At 41.6% G+C, this 24,667-nt stretch overlaps 1 protein-coding gene across 1 annotated transcript in view; it reads right to left on the reverse strand.

The window, feature by feature from the left end:
* Positions 1 to 21,760, reverse strand: part of Eif3h (eukaryotic translation initiation factor 3 subunit H) — a 75,778-nt gene extending 54,018 nt beyond the window's left edge. The window contains exon 1 of the mRNA XM_034517360.2: positions 21,587 to 21,760. Within this exon, the coding sequence (XP_034373251.1) occupies positions 21,587 to 21,718 (132 nt within the window). The 5' untranslated portion in view covers positions 21,719 to 21,760. The remainder of the gene's footprint in view (positions 1 to 21,586) is intronic.
* Between the last annotated feature and the right edge of the window lie 2,907 nt (positions 21,761 to 24,667).

Consider the following 24,667-nt stretch of genomic DNA (forward strand, 5'->3'; position numbering starts at 1 on the left):
TTTAAAAAGACCAAGGACAAGGAGAGAAAGCTTAAAAGTCTTGATGAGGACTAATTGGGCTCAGTAAATTGGTGAAGTACTCACAAAGAGTATCTGTTGAGTAGCAAAGGATTACCAGGTAACAGACCATTAGTCTCCATAAAGATAAGGCTGGGAATCTCTAGTGTTCATTTCAATAAATACTACTATTTCAAATTTAAGAATATATTACCTACAGCATTCAAGAACTTGCCAGAATAAAAAGACTCTATCACCAAAGTAATAAATGTATATGATCTTGCCATTTCAATCTCATGAAATAAAGCATTCAAAGACAAATCAAAACCAATCCTTGTCAACCCTGAGCATCATCTGAAACTGTATGGTCTTCCTGTTTCCTTACTGCTGTGGTGTATGAATGGCCCCAGACTCCTGTGCTAACGCTGTGCCTCCATCAGTGATGGGAATTTCTGAAGGTTCTAGAGGTTGGACTTAACTGGAAGATACAGGTTCCAGAGAGAATGAAATGTAGACCTGGTCCCCAGTCCCTTCCTTACAGGGTTTCTCTTCCTTCATGAGGTGAACATGCCACCATGATGGTGCTCTATTCGAACACTCAGGGCCATGCAATCACAAACTGAACCTCTGAAGCCAAGAACTTCCTCCTCTAAGTTGTTTTTCTCTGGTATTTGTCAGATCAATGCAAGGTAATACACCTGCACAAAATTTTGTGTTGCTGTGGCAAGCTGCCTGATAAACAACTTTGAAGGATAGCTGATTTCAGTTCACAGTTTCAGAGTTTCCAACACATGTTCCAGAGAGTGAGGCAGAGCATCATCTGGATAGCATAGTGGAGCTGCCTGAGCTAATGTCTCCGTGGCAGCAAATAGAAAAAGAAAAAGCAGGCCCTCAGATAGTTATGTTCTCTAGCCAAGTCCCACCTCGTGGTCTCCACTTCTTCTCAACAACACCATCAATGAATCCAAAAGAAGATTAACTGATTAAGCCAGAACCCTCGTGACCCAATCATATCCCAAAGCTCCATCAGGGGGGCAATTCAACTTTGACCATGAAAGCTTTTGGAAAGACACTTCATACCTAAACGATAAGAGTATTGAACTATCAAATGTTTTATTCAAGTAGTATAGTAGAAATCCTTCGCAAACTTGAAATTAGAATACAAACAAAAAAAAAAAAAAAAAAAAAGAAACAAAAAGAAAAAAAGGGGATTAAAAAAAAGTATTTCTTTCATGAGAAACCTATTTCGTCCCAATTTCTTACATTGTCTTATCTGTAAATTGTATTTTAATATTTATTATTTTATGTGTGTCTTTGTGATTTTATGTGCATCATATGTGTACACAGGAGCCCATGGTGACAGTAACTAATGGAGAGTAACCACGGAGAGCAGCAGATCCCCAGCAACTAGTGTGAGCCCCCTTGTAGGTGTTGGAAACCAAGCACAGGTCCTTTGCAAGAGCAATAAGCCCTCTTAACGGCTGAGTCATTTCTCCAGCCCCTCTAAATTATTTGAAAAAACTGGAAAAAAAGAAAAAGAACAATTGAATGAACAAAAGGAAAAAAAAAAAAACCAGAAATTCCTGACTATAACAAATTGGAGCACATATTTTATAATTCTACAAAACCAAGAATATGTCATATACATGTGTTTAAAACTTTTATATATACATGGGATCTGGAAGTACCACCATTCTGCTTACTGCAGTCCCTCTTAAAGGCTCATACAAACGGAGGGCTATTTTACTCAGTTATACCTTCAACACTACCACAGACACTGACACATGAAAGCTACTCCAAATGTAGTTTGCTCAAGAAATGGATAATAAATATTATCAGTAATTTTTGATGCACCAGCCCTCTGCTTAGTGTCTTACATGCAATGAATGACTTAATCCTTATAGCTACCTTTTTTTAAAGCCAATTATACTATTTTCCTATCTTCTCTAAGAAACAGGTAAGCTGACCTAAAATGATTGTTTAGGTAAGCCTTGGCACTTTAAGGTACTTCACAGTAACTGAGAAAGTGTAGGTGTGCTATCCGTGTTTATAACAAGGCTAGACAGTTATGATGCAACGTCGGCATCTCTAGGAGGTGTCCCTGTAACTAGGGCTACACACTAAGGGGCTGACGAATGGAGGGCAGGCTGACAAGGTCAGGCAGCAGAAATCTGTGTAGACATAGTAATGATGATCAAATGATGCCCTGGTCCCTGAACAAGTGTTCCACTGTTCTAGGCATGCGAGGCAGCTGTAATCTCCAGGCAGCAGCCTCAGCAGTTGCGAGTTGGGAATGTCCACCCACAATAATCCCATTTTCATCCAGGTTCAAGTGCTCACTTTCTTTGCCTTGAACCACCCATGTTTCTTTCCAAAAAACCGTGATGATATATTTAATTAATCCTATTTATCAATGTCAAGGCTCCCTGTTCTTACTTTCAAAACTGATGCATGGAAGTCTCTAAAACAAAACATACTCCCATAATATATTTTGGTTTTAATGTGTCACAAATGACCCCACTCACGCTGGAGCCCTACATCACTCGTAGCTTAACAAATAAACGAAACCAACTTTTCCAGAATAAATAAATGCCTCCATACTAAGTTCTTACTAAGAGCTTTTAGGGAGCTGTAACATACACTTGTGTCCAATCCTAATCTGATTTCAGAATTAACTGATCTGAGCTAGAGGTATATACTTTTGGGGGAGTTTTTGCATTTAGATTCTCCATATGTCTGACTTTACTCTAATATGTTAATTATAATTTAACTTTTATGTAGGTGTATGTGTCTGTGTGTAGGTATCTGCCCATGAGTGTGAATGCCAGAAGTCACTGGATCCCCCAGACCTGGAGTTACATGTGGTTGTGAGCCACCTGCTGTGGGTGCTGGGAACAAAACTTGGGTCCTCTGCAAGAGCAGTGAGTGCTCTTAGCAGCTACACCATCTCTCCTCCAGTCCTAGTCTAACTTTTAATGAACATGATCCAGCTTTCCTTTGTCTTTATTTTGTTTTAACTCTTCAAAAGACTGTAATCTCATGAGCTTTCTTTTGTCTAAGACTTTTCATTGTCTCCCCCCACCCCCCAACCCCCAGACAGGGTTTCTCTGTGTAGCCCTGGCTGTCCTGGAACTCACTCTGTAGACCAGGCTGCCCTGGAACTCAGAAATCCACCTGCCTCTGGCTCCCAAGTGCTGGGATTAAAGGCATGCGCCACCACTGCCCGGCTTCATTTTTTTCCAAAAAAAGTGCAGACAGTGAAAAATAGCAATCAAATGTGAATGTTTTATTTATAAAAGCAAAAATATCACCCTTAGCTTAATAAAGCAGCTCAGGTCTCCTTGGAATATCATTACAGTACAGAAGAGGGATGAGAACAGCAGAGACACTAGTTTTCTCTGGTCAGTAAGTCTCGGGGCTACGAGCTGACCAAGACAAGAACCAGTGCTGACTAGAATCCTTTAATGAGCACGATGGACATTCTGCTATAAACTCTGCCTGGGAGAGATAAACTAGAGAAACTATGCACAACAGTCTTCTAAGACTTTGAAATGTCATCATGCTCAGAGTCTGAATGGTTAACCCTGCCCACCAAGTGTCCAACTGCTATTCTCAGAATTATTGAGTTGTCTCTAGAACCATCTTGAAGACTTCTGAGGTTTGCATGATATAAACTAAGGCAAGGAATCCTACCAGCAAGGTACTGCTCAGACAACCCTAAAGGAAACACTTTTGTCTCTATCACTAATGCACACTGTAAAAGAACAAAACAGGCAGGCTATCAACTAATCTTCAAGGAACCTAAGAGGAACATTTAACAAGCTGCCTGGCTTTAAAAATGAAACAGAGCCAGGCGGTGGTGGCACACGCCTTTAATCCCAGCACTTGGGAGGCAGAGGCAGGCGGATTTCTGAGTTCGAGGCCAGTTTGGTCTGAAGAGTGAGTTCCAGGATAGCCAGGACTACACAGAGAAACCCTGTCTCGAAAAAACAAAAAACAAAAGAAAAAAAAAAAAAAAAAAAAAAAAAAAAAGAAAGAAACAGAACACAAGCATTCAAATTCTAAAAACTACAAATGATTTCATTTAAGATAGCAGTATTCTCAAAAGTATGGGTGCCCTCAAAGCTCAGGGATCTATGCAGAAGAGGAAGTGGAAAGACTGTAAGAGCCAGGAGTGATGGAGGACTCCAAGGACAGTGTCTTCTAGACACAACAGGACTGATACACATTTGAACTCACAGTCTCACTGAGTACATTAACTAACCGCCCTTCAGTGCAGGCCCTGTCTCCAGGAGCAGTGAAAACCAACTCAGCAGCAGTCTTAGTTTTTCTGTCTTGTTTTGCTTTGGGCTTTTCTGTCTTACTGATCTTTTGATTTCCATTTTTGTGTTTTGTAGTCTGGTTCTTGTTTTTGTTTTCTTTTAAAACACAGCAAGAAAGAGCTGGGTGAGTAGGGAGGTAACAAAGATCTGGGGACCAGGGTGAGGGAAACATAATCAAAACAAATTGTACAAAATATTTTTTTCAATAAAATGTCAAAAACAAGCTAGGCAGTGGTGGCACACACCTTTAGTCCCAGTGCTTAGGAGGCAGAGGCAGGCAGATCTTTGTAAATTCGAGGTCAGGCTGGTCTACATAGTGAGTTCCAAGACAGCCAGAACTACATAAAAGTCCCATAAATACATACATACATACATACATACATACATACATACATGCAAACAAAATGTTTAAAACATATAGGGGGAAATATATATACCACTGAAAAATAGCTAAGTAAGTTATTACACTAGCAATCAATAATGCTTAAATTTAATGTGTTAACAAAGATGAATAAATTTCCCATGATTCCCTAAGACCTCCCTGTAAATATATTCGAAGCTTTCCCAGGGAATGTGTAATACTAGGAATTCTAGGTCATCTACATAAAGTCAGTCATCAACCTAGGCTACATAAGACCTTATCTGAAAACAGGGGTAAGGATGGGTTTTTTTAATGTCCTAAGAGGGAAGACTTTAAATCTTACCAAAACACTGATAACGCTTTTGGACAAATAACTGTTTTCCATCAAATTCAGGTCTTTGAAGAACACTACCTAGAGAGGACTTGCTTCTTCTGCATAGACTTACCAGGCTTGTATCACTCCCTCATTAATTTATCTGCTCAGATATTTACTGACTTAGTTCTAGAGCCAAGACACCTCTTTAATACCCTGGGAATATAAAATGAAGCCAAATGAATAAAGTCTATGCTTTCATGAAGTTCCAATTTTTAGAACAGAATGTCTCAAATACAGGTTCCCTTTGTTCTCACTGGAAATGTGAGATGTCCCACACCAAGCAAGTCTCCAGTTCTCTCCCCAGCACCTTAGTATGTGTGACTTTAAGGCAATTCTACCTGAAGTTAGTATCAGATCCCAACAGGTAAGAGCTCCATCCCACACCACCATCCTCACTTCAGACCTCAGGCACTTCTGACCATCAACTATAAGTCAGGGGTTCCTACAATATCCCTCTCAGGTTTAACCACCTGTTTAAAAAGGTTTACAGAAAAAAAAAAAAAAACAAAAAACAAAGCATATTGCTTAAGGTTTCCTGGTTCATTTTTAAAAAACAAAAGTCAAAGAAATAGTCAGGGCAAGGGCCAGAAGCAGGAGCGGTGGGGCTCTGAGCCACCCACTCTCCCAGGACTCTAACCATTAGATTCCTACATTCAGCAAGGCTTGCAGCTTTGGGGGTGGGGGGTTGTTTTGTCTTGTTTTCACTGATCTTTTAGTAGATTAGACTCATCTCCAGCTGACCCAACTCCTTCCCAGAAGTCAGTGGAGCCAAGTCCAAGCACTGAGACCTCTTTATGGAGACCAGCCTCATCCTAAATCACCTCATTAACACAAACTCCTATGTCATCAGAGCACTGAGTATGAACAAAGCCCTAAGAGTTGGAGAAGCTCTGGGACAGAAAATGAGAACAAAAACTAAACTCACTCAGGTTCCAAAGTCCTCTTCTAAACCTCTAAGGTCTTAAAATTGAGGAACCCAAAACTTTAGTACTGATAATTTCATGTCAGAAAATGAAACTGAGAAATTCTGACATTTCTCTTTAAAAAACAATAGTGAATATACTATATTCATTATTTTAAAACAATAATGAATAAACTATATACTTATGAAAAATAGCTTTTCCAAAACAAAAATATTTACTCACAGGTCAAAAAAATGACACTTTTTAGACTTTGGGGAAAAAGTTAATTTTAAAAAAATATTTTATTCAGAAAAGGAAAATCACACTGTTTTTACATTTCATAAATCTTTTTAATGCTTTATTTTTGTAGAAAGCAGTTGGATTATGCCTGCCTTTGTATTCACTCTTTTTTCTATCGCTTATCACTGAGCATCTGGGACCTCTGCTGAATACTCAGGAAGGACTCCAGAGCAAGCTGGCAAAGGAAGGTTATGTATTATGAAAAGTTTGACCCTGGAGACTTTTTAAAACAAGACGTTAATGACAATAAGGAAAACAGATCATGATTAGTTTGTGAAAAAATAATTACAGAAAGCAGGTGGTGCAATGAGAGACAAGAAAGTGGGCTTCACTAGGGGGTGCAGAAAGACCACATGCAAAACGAGCTGAAGAAGCAATCACCCAGGGAAAACCTGAGGACATAGAACACAGCACTGCACCCTTTGGGACCCTGCTTAAATTGCCTACATCTGCTTTTCATAAAATATGTAAGTTGGATTTTTTATTTTTATTTTTTAAAATGTACATGTATCAAGTATTTGCCTGCAGCTATGCCTATACACAACATGTGTGCTTGAGGCCTGTGGAGGTCAGAAGAGGATGTTGGAGCCCCTGGAAATGGACTACAGATGGTTGTGAACTGCCATGTGGGCGCTAGAAACCAAGTCTGAGTCCTCTGCAAAAAGCAACCAGTCTTCTTAACTACTTACTGAGTCATCTATCCAGCCCCTGTAAAGTGTATTTTAAAGACATCAAAAACCACCTAGAGATGATGGAATTTAATGCCTACAACCCCAGATAGTCAGGAATCTGAAACACAAGGATCACAAATTAGAGGCCAGCGTAAGTAATTTAGTGAGATTGTATGAAATTAAGCAAAAGGCTAGAACTACACCTCGGTGATAGAAAGCTTCCGCAAGTTCAATTCCTAGCACAAATAAAGAAAGGAAGGAAGAAAGGAAGGGAGGGAAGAAGGGAGGTGGGGTTGGGGATGCCAAGTTCAGTTCCTAGTATAAACAAATAGGTAAATAAATAAGAAGTATATATATATATATAAAAAAAAAAAGACGGGGTATTAGATAGGGTGAGTACACTTGCCTAGCATGTGATACACAAAACACAAAAAAATCATAAACCAAAATATCTCAGACATTCGATGAATACCCAAAAGAGAATGCCCATGACATCTAAAACAGAAAGTTTAAAAAGTAAAACACCTATTATGTGAATGTAGCTATGTGCTTTGATGAATAAGAATCCTTTTAGGATATCTGTATCATTAATTATAATAAGCATATGTTTGTTTTCTACTCAAAAGATAGCAAATATGAAAAGTGAAGAGGGGGATTTTAAAATACAGCAGTTACTGTGACTTGTTACTTGAAGCTTCACGAAACAGAACAAATTCAATTTCCTTTCTGGACAGTGCCGAGCTGACAGAGTAAGATGTGCATGGGACATCTTCAACACCTTTGAGGTGTCATGGGTTTTTATTGCTACTTTAAGGCAAGTTGGGGGAAGATAGGGTTTTATTTTGCCTTACAGCTTACAGTCCATTATCCAGGAAAATCACAGCATGAGCTCAAGGCAGAAACGTGGGCTCAGAGGCTGATGCAGAGACCATGGAGGAGTGCTCCTTACTGGCTTGCTCAGCCTGTCTTCCTATACCTTCAAAGACAACTTGCCCCGGACACAGACCATCCATGGTGAGCTGAGTCCTCCCACATCAATCATCAACCAAGAAAATGACCTATAGATTTGTCTACAGACCAGTCTGGTAGGACAGTTTCTCAACTAAGATTCCTTCTAGCTTGTGTCAAGTTGACATCAAATTAACCAGTTCTGTTGTTAGTAACGTATCAGCTAAATAAAAGTTTGTTAGTATCTGGGCAATAGGTGTGCACACCTTTAGTCCCAGCACTAGGAGGCAATGGGATTTCTGTGAGCTGGAGGCCAGCCTGGCTTACAGAGCAAGTCCCAGGACAGCCAAGGATACACAGAGCTTAAGAAAAGAAAAGACAAGACAAGACAAGACAAGACCTGAACTACGTCACCTCTTATAAAGGAAAGCATTTAACTGGGGCTGACTTACAGGTTCAGGTTTAGTCCATTATCATAGAGGGAAGTATGGTGGCACACAGGCAGACACGGTGCTGGAGAAGGAGCTGAGTTCTACATCGGGATCCACAGGCAACATAAGAGACTGGGACCCTAGGCCTTGCTTGAGGTAGAGTCTGCAAAGTCTAGTGACTTCCTCCAAGAAAGCCACAACTACTCCAACAAGGCCACACCTCCTAATAATGCCACTCCCTATGGGCCAATGCGGGCCATTTTTATTCAAACCACCATAGTTTGCTAGTAAAATATCAATTAAATAAAAGTACAATTAAGTAGTCCTAGTCCTAAAAGAATGAAAAATAATCCACAATACTAAAGCCAAAATTATATTTGACTAAATTCTACCCTTTTCTTGGAATTTCTTTTTCGAGATTATATAAATCATTCTCCCTTCCTTCCCTTCCCTCCCATAGAACCCTCTATCCTTACCCACCCACATGTACACAGAGCGATTCCTAAATACCTAACACTGTAATCTGCTCTCTACGCATACTACTTCAATGTATGTTTTCAGGGCTGACAATGTGGTATAGGATGACCATTTGGTGTGCTCTTCCCCAAGGAGAAACAAGTATTTCTCCCACTCTCAGCATTCCTTGGTTGTCTATACTGCTTTGTATAGGACACCTCTTTTTCATGTGATTGTTTTACAATCCTATTCAAATGTCATGCACAAAAATCTTCGGAATACAGAGACTGGCTTCCAATAGCAGGGTGACCTGTTTAAGAGAAATCTAACCTGAGTCAAGTATGATTCTGCAAACTAGCCATTTGACTTTGTACTACAATATTCAAAAGGAAGTAGGGTGGTAGATAGAGGTATAGCACTTGCCTAGCACACACATAGCCCAAGGTCCCATCTCTGCTAGCAGCACAAAGAACTAAACTGATTAGCAAGTAAGCTAAAAATAAGTAATAACACCAGAAAAAACAGGTTCTGACTGTTCTTACAAAGAAACTGTTGACGCCTAAGTGGTTAGTTGTTAACCTATAGCATCTGTGATGATTTGAATATGCTTGGCCAGGGAATGGCACTGTTGGAAGGTGTGGCCTTGTTGGAGTAGGTGTGGCCCTGTGGGTGTGGGCTTTGATACCCTTGTCCTAGCTGCCTGGGAGCCAGTATTCTGCTAGCAGCCTTCACAAGGAGATGTAGGACTCTCACATCCTCCTGCACCATGCCTACCTGGATGCTGCCACGTTCCTGCCATGATGATAATGGACTGAACCTCTGAACCTGTAAGCCAGTCCCAATTAAATGTTGTCCTTTATAAGACTTGCCGTGGTCATGGTGTCTGTTCACAGCAGTAAAACCCTAACTAAGAGAGCATCTGTTGTGCTACATCCTTTACAGGGCAGAGCTCATGGGGAGTGCTGGGTAACCCGCCCTGTGTAGCTAGAGTAAACAAACATGGAAATACTCATTCAGGCAACAGTGTAAAACAGCACCCCCCCACACACACACACACACACTAAAATTGTTAAGGTATTTTAACCACCCAAACTAACTTAAAAAGTATATCTGGTGGTATTAAATGATCACATTATTTTATTACATCATACTTATATTAAATAATGCTACACTGGTGGTTAGAAAAAGAAACTACACCCTGAACTAGGTATGAAAATAGTTTCTTACAGTACACCTGGAGCAGTCTGTGAAGAATACATTCCCACTGTTTACCACAGCCTGGCACTTTAGGGAAATGGGGGTGGGGGGATACTTCCCTTCAGAAAGAGAAAGCACAAGCCCAGGGATGACACACTTCAACTGCACAGCAGGGCCAAACAGCTACCTACAGAAGGTCCTTAACACTCACTCAGCTCACACAGACCAGCCTCGCAGACCACACCCCAAAGCTGAGCAGTGTGTTCTTCACCTTCTACGTGATTCTGGTTGGAGCTTTTGAGAAAAGAGTCTTCTCCATATAAACAACCCCAGCTGCCTTCGTCCCTGCCTCTGTCTCCAAAGTGCTGAGATTACAAGATCATACATCAGTCCTAGCTTTTTTGGCTTTTTTAAGAGAGTGAAGAGAGAACGTGCAGCTGTCCAGAGACCAGAGGTGTTGGATCCCCTGGACAAGGAGTTACATGCGGCTGTGAACTACCCAATGTGTGTGCTTCGAACCGAACTACAGTCTTCTGCAACATCAATGGAAGCTCTTAACCATTCAGCCATTACTCCAGACCCCCACACTTAGCTATTTAGAATCAAACACTTTATTTCACAAAAATAAAGTTTCTCAAAATACCGCCAGCAACTCAATAGGTGTGAACTTCCAACTGCGTGACTACCAAGCTCCCGGTTTTCTCTACCAGTCCCACGGCTGCTTATAAATGCATTCTCTTCCACTGAGGTCATTCCCATTATTCCCTCAGCTGGTCTGCACAGTGTATTTGTACAAGGAGTGAAAATAAATCTCCTTCCACAGCAAGGTCCCTCCTTGAGTTCCAAGTTCTCTACCACAGAGGTAAGACAGTGCCATATTCATCCAATAAATAAAATAAACCCAGCTGGAAGCTCAGCATTTCCAAATCTAAGCACTCTCTTCAGCTGCTGTAATGAGGGCCTGAGACACTCAGGGCTCACCTACTCCACCCTAACTGCCTATCACACAGCACACACCAAGGAGTCCTTCATAAGCACTAGCAACATTACAATGGCTACACCACAATAAATAGCCCACCTATTCTTATTCGTCTGTACCCAGCAAGCAGTCAGTCACTGAGAAGCATGTAAGATCTGCTATGCCTCTAAAATGCTCACATTCCCCAGAGCTTTTCTTCAAGTATGACAAAATGTAAATTGTAGCTATTAAAAATCATCTACTTGAGCTGGAAGGTGGTGGTGTTTGTCTTTAATGCCAGCAGAGGGGGATGGATGGATCTACGTGGGTTCACAGCTAGCCTGGCCTACAGATTGCATTCCAGGACAGCCAGAGCTCAGTTATGCAGAGAAACCTGGTCTCAAAAAAACAAAACCCAAAAATAAACCAAAAAACAAAAAAACAAAAAACCTACCAAAAAATGAAACAACAACCAACAACAAAAACTGCCTGACAGCACACTGAAGCAGCACTGCTCAGGAGAGGGGGTGGTCTGTGAAAGCTCTTATAATGCCCATTACCATAAACGTCCTTATTTAAAATCTGAATTTAAAAATTTAGAGGGCACCTAAGCCAGGGATGAGGGTGTAGGTGAATAACCCCAGCACTTAGGAAGGAGGAGGCAGGAGGATCAGGAGCACAAGGCCAGCCTTGGCTACACAGCAAGCTTGGTTGGAATCAGCCTGGTCTCCATTACACCATCTCAGAAAAATAAATAGGAGTGTTAAGCCACTTTACTCAAAATATTCTGTATTTGTTATACACAGTCTCATTTAAGAGATCACTTTTCCTAGCTACAAACCATGGTGATGTTCACTCTATTCTTTAAAAGTTCAAAGCAAAGCAGCAGGCCTAAGCTGCCCCAGGCACTGGCTGCTGAAGAGCTCAAGCGACATACACAATCCCTAGCTGGCTCTCCTGGGTTCTGTAGCTACTGGGAGGTAAGGCCCACAGCCTGAACTTCTCACATCAATCTCCGTCAAAGAACAGCTATTACTGTAGAAGAACTTTATGCTCAAGGAAAGTGTAATGTCACAAAATCTCCCCTTAGCATATTCTGTAAAGTCAATATCTAGACTTTCATTTAATCTGGCTTCTTTCACTGCCAGATCTGTGGACTTGGCAGTTTTCTTATTTGGTTAAGCCTAGACCATTTTTTTCTAACACCGAACAAAGAAGGTAGTTATTGCCAAAATGTAAACTCAAAAAGCAGAAAGCTGCATTAGTCTTAAATTTAACACATTTTACAGCTCAAGTGGGATAGAAGTTCCATTTCACAATTTCACAACTGGCTGAGTCAGAAGAAGAAATGGGATTTAAATCATTGCTGTTAAGGCTTGATGTGAATAAACCTCGGTGACTTCAATGGTGAGGGAAGCTATTCGGCCTGACACATGAGACTGGTTACAACCTCCACTCTAGCTCATCAATATCACCCCTATGAGATTTCATTTAAAAAGAGCCCGATTCATCATCATGCTCTTGATCTATGCTTACTGACGATTCACACTGTTAAAGTTAAATCAACTAATTGCTGTCAAAAGCAGACCGGAAGCACAGCTTCATGAAACTCTTCTGAGTCACAGTTCTCTCGTTCTACCATTAATCCTACAGGGAACACAAAGGTACAACCAAATGTTCACGTATACAAGCAAAAGTAAATGTTAACCAATGAGCATGCTTAATTCACAAGCTTTTATAATATCATACGGAACACTAACCTGGAACTTTTCCCAGGTATAGCTGGAAGATAATTATTCGAAAGTAAGATTAGTGATAGAAAGGCTTATCTGGAACAAAATCAATCTCTCAAAATCTCTCTCTCTCTCTCTCTCTCTCTCTCCCCTCCCCCTCCCCCTCCCCCTCCCCCTCCCCCTCTCCACAGGGTTTCTCTGTGTAGCCCTGGCTGTCCTGGAACTCACTCTGTAGACCAGGCTGGCCTCAAACTCAGAAATCCGCCTGCCTCTGCCCCTCAAGTGCTGGGATTAAAGGTGTGCACCACTACTGCCCAGCTTATTTCTTCTCTCATACAAAGCAATAATAAATAAAATTCCAGAAATGTAACAAAATGTCTATTCCTTAAACTACTGCAGTACATTCAAATGCGCTTGACTACTACTTAAAAAGCCATTCTGGAATTTGGGGGCACTAGGATTATCAAGTGCTTTGGTACTTGCTAAGCAAGGCACAGAAAACAGGGTAGGTAACCCTGACAGTCAAAGAGTAGTTAATTATGGCTGTCTGGGAAAGATGGATGGAACTCGGGGTGGCTCAGTTTCTTTACTTGCTCATTTTTCTCATGGTCTGTGTTCTATGTGCACATATTAGTCACTCAGTGCAATGGGTGTGCAGATTAACAGACCTTCTGCTTTCAACATTAAAACAAACTATGAATTAAACAAGGTGGTGCACACCTTTTATCCCAGCACTCCGTAAGCAGAGGAAAATCGACTGGATCTGAATTTAGTCTAGTATAAGAGAGTCCCAGTGCAGCCAGTGCTGCTACATGAAGAGAGCCTGTCCTGTAGGGTGGGGAGAATACTATAGTAAGCTCCTAAGGCAGCTGCTCATCTTCCTGCCCGGGGTTACGCTCAGTGAGCTGATGATTCTGTATGCCCGCATAGAATGTGAGGTGAGTCTCTCTCCAAATCAGAAAGAGGAATTAAACGCCACACAGTGAAGGGCGTATACTTTGGATATAGCAGTGATTTTCCCACAGGGTTTTTGAGTTTTAGTGCTACAGGTGTCCTATAAGAAAGTTTATTCAACAGCATTGTCTGGGACAGACAAAAAACAACAGCCAATGCAAACAAGGGCAATACAGCTGTAACTCAGAGCTCTAAGACGTGATCTTCAGAGGTTCCAATGACACCTCTAGGAATCATCAAAGATGGTCCCCAAGCTTGAGTCACTTAGGCGGAGTGGACTCACTAATAACAGAAATCAACTGAATCACTGCAACACACATACTAACAAGAACACCTCATTTTAAAAGTGGAGAAAATTTTTTAAAGATAGTAACGTTCAGTAGACAGTGGAGCCAAAAATGAGACTGGAATTCTCTGCAGGTGGGAGAGGCAACGGCACTCACTACAGGACCACTGAGGAAGGCAATGGGGCAGACGCTCAGCCATTACAAACACAAGAGCCTCAGACTCCACTGACGTCCACCCTACATATCTGTTTTAAAAAAATAGTAAAAACACTAGAATAATCCCCAACTTTTCATTAATAAGCCCCAACCCAAATTAATTTTCTTCCTTGTGATTTTTTCCAAACCTCCCTTACAATGACTGTTCGGAGCTTCTCTCTTAAAAACTGTACTTTATGGAACGTGTCACAGGGAGCATCTGTCGCTTACATATGAAGCTAGTTGTAGACAGGGATAAGAGAAGGCACAAGAAGTCCAAAACAAAACCTCACACAATCGTCAGGATCCAGTGAGTACTAGTGATATTTAGAAACTTTACCTGGGAAGAAAATAAAATTTTATAATAACTATGTAGCTGATATTCCAACTCAAGTGGTAGAAGCTTCATATTTTGACTACGTTAAGCTGAATTACTACTATTTTTCTATGTTAAGCTGAATTACCACTATTTTTCTGGATATAAATTTTTATATGCTTGGTCTTGGTACTAATACAGACTACTACGCTGGCATATGTAAGTATCCCTTTCCGACCTCTTCACTTTCATCTTTCCATCGCCACTAGATGCAGCCCCTTTAGAGAGGGACCATCTAATAGCAGCTTACAGAAACAGGTCTTAAATATACCACCACAAACCTTGCCAAATGAGATACGTCCAAGTACTACCGACTAAAAAACATACAAAGAAATAACTATGAACTACTTTTGAAAAAAAAAAAAAAAACACAATCAGCTCTCACATAACTGCGGAAATCAGACATTCATCTAAGAACAATCTAAGGTATATGAAAAAGAAGTCAGAAAAATCTCACACATAAGAGACCAAATTTTTGGAAACTGTTTTCTAACAACTGAACAAGGAATACATTATTTTGTATATAATTTCTAAATCAGTGGGTCTAACCTTCCTAATGCCGCAAACTTTTAATGCAGTTCCTCATGTTGTAGTGACCACCAACCATAAAATTACTTTTGTTGCTACTTCATAACTATCATTTTGCTACTGTTATGAATCATAATATAAATATCTGTGTTTTCCTATGGCCTTACGTCACCCTGTGAAATGCCTGTTTGAACCCTAAAGGGGTCACACCCCACAGGTTGAGAACCACTGTTGTAAACAGAATTTATTTCCCTACCTTAGCATATATCAAGAGCCATGATCTGCGTTTAGTTTCCTGGTTTATATGAGGATAGTATCACCACTTCTACCTGAGAGCTACTGAATCTACTCCCTTTGTGCCTGCCCGCTGCCTTGCAAGCTCCTTACCAACGGGGTAGGGGGGGGATCTCGCAGTGGAAGCTGTGACGTCATGGGGATCCCACAGCATGCCCTTTGTCCACACTTCTTTACTTATAAATGTTCACTATAATGAGTCACTGGTCTGATTCAAGTCCTCTGGTTTATCCTAACCTATCAACACTGGATCCTCACTGGGCCTCCTCTTGGATGCCTTGTGTCATGGAGATTCTGCAGCTTTGGATCTGTAGGACCTGCCTCTTCACACCTTCCAGCAACTCATAGCTGGGGTAGATTCTGGGGTGGGCAAACTCAAAGTCCTGGATCTGGGCCTGGGTAGACAGCCTGCCTGCTCCCCTGTAACCACACCACCAAAACAAACACCAGTACTGCCCTGATAGCTCATGCAATACTGGAGCTGACAGGGAGGGGGCAGGGGCAGCTCTCCTCAGCTCTCCCACTCTAATGCTGGCTACTCACACCAGGCTGTTTCTCACTCCCTTAAAAGTCTCCATTTCCGCTTCTCTTCACTGTGCACACATCATTCTGCTTCTCGTTCTCTTCCATCTCTCCACTGCTTACTTGTTCATCTTAGTGGCAACCTGGGGCCACTGAGTGTCTAGGTCGTCTGGGGCGTAGTCTGCCCACCCAGGTCCCATAGGGGAGATGATCTCAGGTGGGCTGACTGCCTGGGCCCCACAACTGAACTGGGGGTTGTCTCAGGCTTGCTCTGCCTGCCCCAGCCTGTGGCACCAGCTAATCTCCAGTATTTCTCTCCTGTTCCCCCATCTTTGTTTTCTGCAGGGATGTCCAGGACATTACAAACAGACTCACTAAAGACCCTGTGGCCATGTTCTTTAGCAAACTGCAGAATCAGGGATCACTGTTTTCTGGAACTGTTGGCAGCATCAAAAACCACAAAGTAACCTTCCTCAGGGCTGAGATATCCTTTAAGGCTGCTGCAGCATACTGCTTCCTGATAAGTTGGACCTTCATGTTGTCTGGGGGAAAGAATTCATAGTTCCTGTAGCTCACTGCCTCTCATCAATACTAAATTAAGCACTTGAGTTGCTTTGTCTATCCAGTTAAGATAGCAAGATAGCTTCACAGAGATGTAGGTCTTGCCTCTAGCTGGTAAAAACACCATGGTCGCCACTGTGGGGCAGTTGGTGAAGTGCGGTACTGGCTGCTGTTCTTTTAGCTTTTTCTTCCATCACTAATTATCCAATGGCTCTGCTGCATCTAGACCTCAAAGCAGGTCCACTGGATGGCATCAAACAGGAAACCTGGAAGACATCTGTTGGTTCCTGGGAAGGCTGAGGAAGTGCCCTTGTTAAGAGGTGTGTGCAGTGTTGAAATATTAGCTAATGTAGTTACCAAAAAGTTCCTGAGCCGACCAGAGCTTTTTCTCTTCAATCCAATCACATGTTCACCTTGCCTCAAAGGGCAGTACTAATATTAACAAGGCACTGACTAGAAAGGGTTTAAGCCTTGGCTCTACTACTTCTGTGAGACTGTGACAAATTTATTCAGCTTCTCCCTAGCTTCAGTGCTGCTTCCCAAGTACTGGGGTTACAAGCTTGTATGACCAAGCCCCGTTTTCCTACAGCTCCCACCTTAGTTCTGTCTACTGCCTAGGAGCAAATCTACTTCACACTATAATCATAAAGATGACCATAAAATGTTCTTAATTTTTTTTTTTTTACCTTACCCCACCTGGTATGAAAGCAATCAAAATTCAAGCATGTAATTCCGAATTTTGGACTTCTCATGGGCTAATGGCTTGCAGTAAGGTACTTCCGAATAATAGTCAGTAGCAGGCACTCCAACTCCCGCCTGCAAGTGAGCCAGCTAGTGAGGAGGAATCTCACGTAGCCCATCTGCTTTCAAACTGCTATATAACTAAGAATGACTTTGAACTCCTGATCCTTCTACCTGCACCCCAAATGCTGGAATGCTACCATTCTCAGCTGAAATGTAATTCTATTAACAACATTCTCAGTTTACCATAGGTTAATGGGGACGTAACTCTGCTGTTAAGGAGCATGTGTATACTACTCTTAGTAACAGGAGCTAGGGAGGAGAGCTCAACTGCTAAACAAAGTGCTTTGCCACACAAGCTGAGGACCTGAATTCAAGCTTCAGTATTCACCCTAAAAGGTCAGGCTTGGTGCCTGTATCCAACATTCTAGTCCTAGGGAGAAAAGAGCACTGCATTCCTGTAACTCTGGCCCATCAATCACCCCAACTTAATCAGCAAGTCCCTGCTTTAAATGGACAGGCTTATCCAAGACTACACTCTACATGCTGCAATGCCAACCTGACAGACAAGATGTGCCTACTGGTAAGTAGCATACCTTCTACGGGGGACCTAACTGTCTTCCGACTGGATTAGAGGCCTGCTTCACAGGCACAAACTTAATGACCGATACTAGAATCTTGATCAAAAGCCTAAAATAGAATCTGCTCTTGACATTTTGCTGAATGGACATGGTCAATTTGCCTTCCAACAATTTATGCTTGGCCAGGAATGGTGACATACACCTTTAATCACAACACTAGGAGACAGAAGGCAGATCACCGATCTACAGAGTGAGTCTCTGGACAGCCAAAGGCTAGTATAATAAGAGCCTGTCACAAGGTAAAAAGTAAAGCTATGTGTATACCCACAGACTTGAGCTGCTCTCAAGCTGGTATTTAAAGCTTTTTTGGTAGTAGCCTGGTCAATAGAGAAATACATAACTGGTTAGTGTGTGAGACTTCAAGACTGAATGTTCAGCTCTGAACGGAACCCCACTACCACTGAGGCTCAGGGAACATCACAGAGGAGGAAGGAAGAAAGAACTGAAGTGGCAAACGATGGGAAGGAGTGCTGCAAATTACCGTCCATGTCCTGGCTATCACAGTCACCAGCACTCGAAAGCTGGGGTTACTTTCGAAAGCTTTTTTTTTTCCCTACTACAAACATTAATGCAAGCAATAACACCTTGTCTTGGTGGAGGAAAAAAAAAAATCTAAGCAGTCTATCTGACTGCATTCTTAATCTTCATTCAGATACACTTACTCTAAAAGGTTAGAGATAATTCTAATAAGACTCTTTAAATGGTCTTTCATTCACAAAATAAAGTTAGAGCTCCAAGAGATAAGAAGCAGATAAATCCAACAGCAAAAAGACAACTAGGAAGATAAAACTATTCAAGGCACCTAAATTCCATGTATTTATTGATAACACTGATTATAAAATTGAATACATCGATTATAAAATACCTCAAGGCATTCTTAAAAACTATCCTCCAATATGAATCAGGAGCTTATATTCCTAGGGATAATACTAACTGGTTGTAGCCACTAGCCATGTTCCAGAAACAAACATAACCAGTATGAAATTACTATCTGGGTTCACCCATGCTATGCATGGCTATAGACATGACTACAGTCATGGCGGTAGGATTGGAGCATGTCTACATTACTCACCAAGACTGTCAGCATCTGGGAGAGCTAGATGTAACTAAAGATAGGTAACCCACGGCTGACTTGGGCACGGTAGGGGAGGCGGAGGCAGGTGGAGCTTTCAGAATTCAAGGCCAGACTGGTCTACATACATAGTTCTAGGACAGCCAAAACTACACAGAGAGACCCTGTCACAAAAAAAGCAAACAAACAAACAAACAAAAAGGATAGTCTATGAATTCTAAACAAATCAAGAACAGAACATATCTGAAGTATACAGATTCAAATTAAACTATAAATTAAAACTATAGCTATATTAAGCCACATGTGGTAATATTTTACATGACAAGGAGGAAAAGAGGATTGCCACAGACAAAAAAAAAAAAAGACACCCGGCAGGACCTAGTGAGGGAATAGCTAACTGGTCACAGGTAACTGAACATCCTTCTGGACAAAGTGAAGAAAAAACAGGAAAATGACCTGAACACAACCAAGAACACAAGAAGCAAAAACTACTCCTCAGTAGACCTGGAATTCACTGAAGACATCTAATGAACAGAGAGTCAGGATCTGAACTTTTAAATTTTAAAATTTAAATGAGAAAAAATTAAAGAGATATCAAGATTTGAACTAAGGGCCACCATAGCATGATGGCTCAACAAGTAAAGGTGTTTTACATTTTGAGTGCCCCCTTTTATAGGTCATTAGGGTCACTCAGAAGCTTCTGAGTCACATATGATTTGCCAGGACACCTGATACTTAAGAGGCCCTTTTGACTGAAGACCTGAGTACTTTATCACTGAAAAGTGTATCTTCATAGTAAATTATCAACACCTCAGAGCAGTAATCAGTCCCCAGATAAAAGAAAACAGTGATACATGAATCCAGAAATTGAGAATGTCTTGATTTTCCTAGGCCTACTGCCTGCTTGTTGAACTCAAATGACCCCATCTGTTCCCACCTGCAGCAATCTCATTGCTTCAAGTATCTTAAGACACCCTAACACTATTCCTGCTGAGATTATAGCCCTGGCCCTTGTTAGACAGCTCGGCAGTTACAAGACTGCTCTAAACTGTGCTAAAAGTATGTTTCACAGTGTCTTGTTTGACAGTCTCACTGTGTAACCCAGGCTGATAGACAACTCTGCACAATCCTGCTGTACTTTCCCAAGTGCTGGGATTACAACCATGCCCAATCCCAGCCCTAAAATACTTACTTGTAATTACATCTACCAAACAGATTTATAACACCTACCTGTTGACTTTTACAACTCTAGAAACCAAGTAATTCAAAGAGTGGTTTCAAATTATACAAAAATTCAGTAAGGCATAAGTTCTTAAGACTTCAAATACTTTCCAAGTGTTGAAATGGTACTTCTACAAGTCTACCCACCGACTAATTTACAATCTTTAAACAGGTATTATTCATTCCTAAAGGCACCTGCCTCAAAAAGCCATTGAAGCTCAAACTGTCAGCTAAGTAAACAAGGTAACATTGCTTTTTCAAAGTGTTGTGCAAATGATATTTAAGTGGTGGGTTAGAGCTTCCCAAACTTAAGCACTTCCCTGCATCTTTCAAACTCTGACATCCACATTGACATTGCAGTCAATAATAAGCACAGCTTACAGTCTCACATCCTCACCACAGTCACCACATAAAGGTTTGTCTCATAATCCAAAAGAAACACCAACGTGTAACTACTTCTCACTCTCATCTGAACATATGAGGGAATTAAGCTGGTTAAGGAAAAATTTCTTAGGACCACACTGTTGACATATGACAGAACTGAAAAAGCTGAGCCTATAAACATCAGGTTATATTTAAAAAACAAAAGCAAAAAATCTCATGTCAATCTAACAAACAACTATATTCCAACGTGAAATTACTAATGATTTCCACTTATACAACGCCTGTTGCAATGACAATTTCCACATGAATTGAAAAATCCCCACTACAAGGGTCTTTGCTTACAGAAAATACCTAAAAACTGGTTTGAGAGAAAAGGATGCTTTTGAAAAAACAAAACAAACAAACAAACAAAACAAAGAATGCCCTTTTCTGTTCTCTCTGCTTTTCTTTTTGAGACAGGATCTCAGTCCCAAATGGTCTCAAACTCGTGGAGCTCTGCCTGCCTGTGCCTCACCTGTGCTGGGAGTAAAGACATTTGCCACCACAACCTCCAGGGGTTATGTTCCTAAAGCTTGAAATCTCACATCATTTTAGCTTCGCATCTTTTCTCTTCAGTCCATTTCCTTATACTGAGCTTCCACAGATAACCTAGATCACGGACCTTATCCAGAAATATACTTACGGCTATTTTCTATGGCTTCTTGTGGTTCACACTGAACTCTGCCTTAGAGTTTACCCCAGTTTTGCATTTTTAGGTAAAGTGGTGCTTTAAAGCATGGCAGTAAATAAATATCTCGAGAATGCACTTCAAAAAGCCTCTCCGGGAAGCCAAGGTGTATCCTTTCCCCTCTCTCCCCTTCCTAGAACCCCAAACAGAACCCTAAATCCCTGTCCCCACAACTGTCATCTGGTTGTAAGCAGTCCTCTCCTGAGCATCTAAAACCTGTCTCAGACCCCTATTCCGGCTCCTTTTCTCAGCCCCTAGCTCTCTCATCGGAAAACAGGGACGGCTGTGGTGTCTTTCGAGCAAAAGTGAAGATGAAGGGCAAGGGCGCTGAGGGGAGAGCGCGGTCAGCCTGCTCATGAGGAAAGCGGCAGGAAGCGCGCCCGGCAGGGACCAGCGCCCGGAGTGGGCCGGTGGCCGCGACCCGCACTCACCAGGCCGTCGATCTGCACCTGCTTCACGGCCGAATCTCCAGAGCCGCCTTTGCCTTTGCCCTTCCCCACCGCAACGCCAGCGGAGCTGGAAGAGGTGGCGGTGGAGCCGGTGCCTTCCTTGCGCGACGCCATGTTTCCAGCCAGACAGGAAGAAAGAGAAGCGTGTGGTACCGGAAGCGGAACTACGAAGTTCCGCGACAATGTCGTAAGGCTGAGGGGCGGGGTCTGGAAGTGCCGCCGGGGTAGGGCCACGCCTCCCCAGTTGGTGTTCCTGGCCCAGCCCCTTCCAGCGTTTGCTGGAATCCTCTGCGCGCGTGCGTGGTTTGTCTAGCCAGTAGCGTTCGTGTTATGGGGTCAGTCGTTCATTACTTGAAACCCAAGTGTGCCTTTTAAATATGGACTTGCTCTCCAATAGGCAGACTGCTATCTTATTTCTGTAGCGTCTCCCGTGTAAAAATGTCTTCACTTGGGCAGGACCTAATTAGTTCACTTGGGAGAGCATTAGAATGAAAAATGCCTTTGCTGCTAATTTAATTCCAACTCTTCTCACCGTCAAGGAGCCTGAGACAACGTGACACCGTTAAAAAGTGACAAGCTGCATCGAGTTGCTTTCCTTATGACGTTTTAGATTACAGTTTTAAATTATCAGCCTCAATTACTTCATGTGTTCAAAAGGGAGTGAGAAAGTTACACGTTGGTGTTTCTTTTGGATTATGAGACAAACCTTTATGTGGTGACTGTGCTGAGGATGTGAGACTGTAAGCTGTGCTTATTATTGACTGCAATGTCAATGTCAATGTGGATGTCAGAGTTTGAAAGATGCAGGGAAGTGCTTAAGTTTGGGAAGCTCTAACCCACCACCTAAATATCATTTGCACAACACTTTGAAAAAGCAATGTTACCTTGTTTACTTAGCTGACAGTTTGAGCTTCAATGGCTTTTTGAGGCAGGTGCCTTTAGGAATGAATAATACCTGTTTAAAGATTGTAAATTAGTCAGTGGGTAGACTTGTAGAAGTACCATTTCAACACTCAGAAAATATTTTAAGTCTTAATCCCAGCACTCAGGAGGCAGAAGCAGGTGAGTTCAAGTTCATCCTGGTCTACAGAGTTAGTTTCAGGAATGACCAGGGCTACACAGAAAAGCCCTGTATCAAAAAACAAACACAAACAAAAACAACAAAAAATTCAGTAATTCATGAGGATCACACTGACTCCAGAGAAAGATCTTAGAAGCAAGAGCCATTATTCTATAACTACTCCGAATATACAGAAAATACTTAAATAAAGGTTAACTCTGGTCAGTCTCCAGAATGAAAGATTTGCCAGAGTAAAATACTGGAGAAGTTCTTTTCTGTAGTGTTGTAGTGTTGAAGTTGATGTTATGGTAAGTATTCAGAATGCAGTCTCTACAAGTAATGTTGACCTATAACATGAGCTCTGAAATGCATACTATCATGCCTGCAAAACCCTGCGTCTCTTGTAGGAAGCTATTGTATGTAATTCTCTGCTTTAGAGTGACTTTTTCCCCCAGTCCTTATTTTTACAATAAGTATTCCTTGCTCTGTATTTAAAAGTAATGAAATGGTCCCGCTATGGCAGAAAATATTGTGTGCTGATGTTTTAATTTTTGTTGTTGCTATTATTTGGGGTCTGTTATACATCAATCCGACAGCATAGATTACAATGTCACTAATGATTCAATGTCCACTTCTTCGACTCTGTAAGGAATATTAACATCAGGGCTCACAGAGAAAATCTCACACTAGAAACCAGCAACACGATGTTAAAAAACAGAAATAAAACTCTCAAAGGGATTAAATGGGAGTTAAAACTGTGGCATTTATAAAGAATAAAATCAACTAGCTAATCCTACAACGTACATAGTTTGACACGACATTACCTCTGGATTAAAAGGAGATATATATGGTCTATAGGAAAATGGCAGTTTATAAACATAAAGGGGGAAACCCCATATTAGGACAAAGTGCTTAATTTTAATTGGGCATGTTAATTAGGTGAGCCAAGAGGGAGGGGTTGAGTACTGGAATTCAATACTTTATGATAGCTGGACTTTGATAGTAACCCTCAGGAGGAGAAAGTGAACTAATAAGGGAATGACCTTGTTGGCTAGCTTTAGGAATGGAATCTAATGTTTCAGTTCGGTTTGGTTCGGTTCAGTTTAGTTTGGTTTAGCAAGGCAGAGGGAATGGGGGAAGAAGGGCAAGGCCTGATAGATCCATGCCTGCAGTGCTGGGGCTGATTAGAGTGCCTTCAGAGAAGTCTCTAACTCTGACTCTTATTTTTTTCTGCTTCCTGTTCCATGGGATTTCCCTTAGCTCCTATTGGAGGTATTTAATGAAGACACCTCTTTTAAAGCTATGCATTCCAGGATCTATCCCTGGCTGCCTCTATCTCTCCTCTACCCCTACAACATACTGTGTCTGAGTCTTTGTGTAATGTCTGGCTGTGGATTCCTGAATTTGTTCCCATCTGCTGCAGGAGGAAGCTTCTCTGATAATGACTGAATAAAACACCGATCTGTGAGTATAGCCGAATATCATAGGAGTCATTTTATTAATCTGTTTGGTTTTTTTTTTTTTGTTTTGTTTTGTTTTTCAAGACGGTTTCTCAGTGTAGCCTCAAGCATGTGTAGGCCAGCTGGCCTTGAACTCACAGAGATTTGCCTGCCTCTGCCTCCCGAGGGGAAGGATTATAGGCATGTGCTACCAACTCCCAACGTTCCTTTTGGTTTTTGGGGTGTTGTTGTTGTTGTTTCTAAGACCAGTAATATTTGGTTTTACTTTAGATCTCTGGTTCTCTGGTCTTTGGTTCTTGGTAACCCAAGAAGTGTTTGTTATGAGTTCCATCTGAGTAGCCCTTAAGCCAAATCAGACACTACCAGTGCCCTAGCATATTTTACAGATAGGACAACAGTATAGACCAAAGGGGTTGTGTCTGGGCTGGTGTTTCTCTTTTGGTAGCCTCTAGAGTACTTACCTTCCTATACCAAAGACACAAGAATGTAGGAATGTAGGCTCTATATAGCCACCCGCTCAACCTCTCCATGGTCAATGAGTTG

Source organism: Arvicanthis niloticus, chromosome 13, assembly GCF_011762505.2.
Source record: "Arvicanthis niloticus isolate mArvNil1 chromosome 13, mArvNil1.pat.X, whole genome shotgun sequence".
Classification (NCBI taxonomy): Eukaryota; Metazoa; Chordata; class Mammalia; order Rodentia; family Muridae; genus Arvicanthis; species Arvicanthis niloticus.